General features: G+C 35.7%; 1 protein-coding gene across 1 annotated transcript; it reads left to right on the forward strand.

The window, feature by feature from the left end:
• Positions 1 to 952: 952 nt before the first annotated feature.
• On the forward strand, positions 953 to 1,487 carry LOC142625097 (uncharacterized). Its single transcript, XM_075798803.1, has 2 exons — positions 953 to 1,195; positions 1,248 to 1,487. The coding sequence occupies exons 1-2, from the start codon at positions 953 to 955 to the stop codon at positions 1,485 to 1,487; spliced, it is 483 nt and encodes a 160-aa protein (XP_075654918.1).
• Positions 1,488 to 3,488: the final 2,001 nt, after the last annotated feature.

Genomic DNA, 3,488 nt, shown 5'->3' on the forward strand with positions numbered 1-3,488 from the left:
TGTATCCGTTAGGATTTTCCTCTTGAATAATTTTGCTCTGGATGGTAAATTGTTGGTACATGCTTTCCATAGGAAGTGCTTAATTTGACCACATTAATAATTAGACTATCCAATCTAGTTTTTTTGTAAATGTAGAAATCTCAAAAACAAAGGGCACACACATATAAAGATATTATAATAAATGTGTAGCCCTTAAAATATATTAGGATATTATCATAAATATGTAAGTCATGATTTTGTAAAATGCTTTGGGCTATTGTGATTATGTAATATAAAATAGAAAACAATGGTTATAGGGTTACCAACTAAGCCTATATTCCTATGTATACTATATATTGGGTTTTTTATAGCACAATTATGAATAGGTAGATGTAGACTTTAGGAGCTGTCCGCAATGAACTTAGGCCATCAACCCTACCATCTTTTTTTTTTCTTTTTCCACATTCTCTTCTTCTAGATCTTTTTTTTTATTATTATTTAAATTGAACATGGTATCAGAGCCAACGTCTTTATTCTTTCAAGATCAAGGCAGGGTTGGTGAGCAATTAGAGCAGAGGAAGCAATATCTGAAGCAATTGTAGTTTAGTGATTGTTCATATACTGTATATAATATGACCTGTAGTTTAGTTTTTTTGCTATTAGTGTTTACATGTGAGTAGGTTAGTAAGCCACACGTGAGAAAGTGATTATGCTTCTGTTAGTGTAGTTTGTTAATTATGTTTCTTGATTGACTTACCCGAAGATGTATATAAGGCACAAACTAAATTAATTCAATACATTTTCAGTTTTTCCCAATTCTTTTGTTTCTCATATGGTATCAGAGCTCTCTAGAAACTTCTATTTCTAGGGTTTCTCAAAATTAGGAATTTCTTCTTCTTGTCTGCCGTTATTGTTTTTCTTCAAGCTTTCTCAAATCTCTGTTGTATTTCTTCAAGCTTTTCATCTTCCTTTAATGGCTGACACAATAGCAGCTAACACTTCCACCACTGAATCTTCATCTTCTTCGCAAGATTCATACAATCCCAATGATCCTCTATTTTTGCATCCTAGAGAAAATCCAGGGGCTGTTCTTACTTCTCAACCATTAATTGGGGGAGAAAACTATTCTTCTTGGGCAAGATCAGTGAGGAAGTCTTTGATTGCCAAGAATAAGCTTGGATTTATTGATGGTTCTCTAACCATGTCTTCTCCATTGGTGAATTCACCAACAACTATACAAGCTTGGATTCGTGCTGACAATATGGTAGGCACTTGGATCATCAACTCCATTTCACCAAGGCTTCAAGCTAGTATTATCTACAGAGATATTGATCCTTGAGATTTGGACTGATCTTAGAGATACTTTTAGTCAAGGAAATGGCACTAAGTTGTTCAATATCCAGAAACAGATTGCTGAGATTCATCAGGGAGAGCAATCACTCACTGATTACTTCACTCAACTTAAGGTTTTGTGGGATCAGCTTCAAAATCTTAGCCCATTTCCTTAGTGCACTTGTGGCAAGTGTGTATGCAACATCAATCAGAGATCGAAGATTCTTCAAGACAAAGAATCTACAATGAAATTTCTCATGGGAGTTAATGATGCTCTTTCTCAAGTCAAAACACAAATCTTGCTCATGGATCCATTGCCTTTTGTCAATAAGGCTCATTCTTTGTTCATTCAATAGGAAATGCAGAGGTTTTTCACCAATTCTGTTAGGGTTGAATATACTGTTTTGGCTACCAAGAGTTCAGGCAACAATCCTAAAGGGAAGGAACAATCTTTGTGTACTCATTGTGGGAAGTTGGGTCAAATTGTGTATAAATGCTACAAACTCCATGGTTTTCCACCTGGGTACAAATTCAAGAATAAGAATGTCATGGCTCATCAAGTTTCAATAGTTGGAGACCAGTCCCAAGGTCATTATCTTACTCCAAATGTAGATCATTCTTCTGTTATTGCTCAAGCACCTGCTTTTACCCCTAATCAGTACCAGCAACTTCTATCTTTAATTGGTTCTTCTTCAATTGGAGTTCACCAGACCTCAACAGTTCAAGAACCTCATATGGTTAATAATGTTGCTTTACCCTCCAATGCAGTTACAAGTACTGTTTCTTGCTCTCCATATTTAGTCTTTTCTGCTAAGGTTGTGAATAGAAAGGCTTTTGGTGTTGAAACTTCGGTAATAGACACTGGTGCTATAGATCATATAATTTGTTTAATGCATTTATTGACCTCTTTTACTGCAATTTCACATACTATGGTTGAACTGCCTAATGGGGAGGCTGCTCTTGTGACTCATGTTGGTACAATTAAGCTTTCACTACATATTACCTTAACCAATGTCCTTTGTATGCCTTCTTTTTCATTCAACTTGATATATGTTAGTGCATTAACTCATTCTTTGCCCCTTTGTCTTGTGTTTCTTTCTACTTACTGTTTTATACAAGACCTTGCCTATTGGAACATGATTGGAATGGACCAAATGCTTGATGGACTTTATCTATTACAAGGTTCTAGTCTCTCCATAGCTTCCAAGTCTCTTGATGATTTTCTTCTCAAGCATAAGTTTAGCCCCTTTACTACCTTTTCTTCTTCTGTTTCACATGCTAACTTGTATTCGTTATGGCATTCTAGGTTAGGACATCCATCTGATATGAAACTTCATTCTTTGAGTCATCTTTTCCCTTTCTTGCAAAACTGTTATACTAAAGATTGCAATGGATGTCCATTGGCTAAGCAAAAGAGGCTGCCTTTTCCTTTTGTTAATAAAAGAGTTGTTCATTCATTTGATCTTGTTCATATGGATGTTTGGGGGCCTTTCTCTATTTCTACTACTGCTGGACATAGATATTTTCTTACCATTGTAGATGATGCATCAAGGGCTACTTGGGTTTTCCTTTTGAAAGCTAAATCAGAAGTTAGACCTTTGATTGCTTCATTTTACAATTTGGTACACACTCAGTTTAACACTGCAATTAAGTCCATTAGGACTGATAATGCCTTAGAATTCAATATGGTTGATTTTTATAATTCTAAGGGCATCATTCATCAACAAAGCTATGTGTACACTCCACAACAAAATTTAGTTGTGGAGAGGAAACAATAGCACATTTATGGCTACTGTTAGAGCCTTACAAATTCAGTCCAATCTCCCTCTTGTTTTCTGGGTGGTTGTATCTTCACAGCTATCTATTTGATCAATAGACTTCCTACTCCTTTCCTGCAACATAAGTCTCCTTATGAGGTCCTTTTTAATCAAGTTTCTTCTTATTCTCACCTTATGACTTTTGGCTGCCTTTGCTTTGCTACTGATGTTACTCCACATAAGCACAAGTTTGCTCCTAGAGCTAGAAAGTCAGTTTTCTTAGGCTATCCTTTGAATATTAAAGGTTACAAGTTGTTCGATCTTCAATCTCCCTCTATTTTCATCTCTAGGGATGTAGTGTTTCATGAAAAGTTTTTCCCTTTTTCTTCAAACACTTCCCTTCCTTCCCTTGACCTGATT

Source organism: Castanea sativa, chromosome 2 (assembly GCF_040712315.1).
Source record: "Castanea sativa cultivar Marrone di Chiusa Pesio chromosome 2, ASM4071231v1".
NCBI classification, from domain to species: domain Eukaryota; kingdom Viridiplantae; phylum Streptophyta; class Magnoliopsida; order Fagales; family Fagaceae; genus Castanea; species Castanea sativa.

Excerpts from the sequence above, each read along its gene's own strand:
- LOC142625097 (XM_075798803.1), top strand. The coding sequence starts at position 953 with ATGGCTGACACAATAGCAGCTAACACTTCCACCACTGAATCTTCATCT. Across the intron at positions 1,196-1,247 it reads TAACCATGTCTTCTCCATTG|GCACTTGGATCATCAACTCC; the intron begins GTGAATTCACCA and ends ACAATATGGTAG.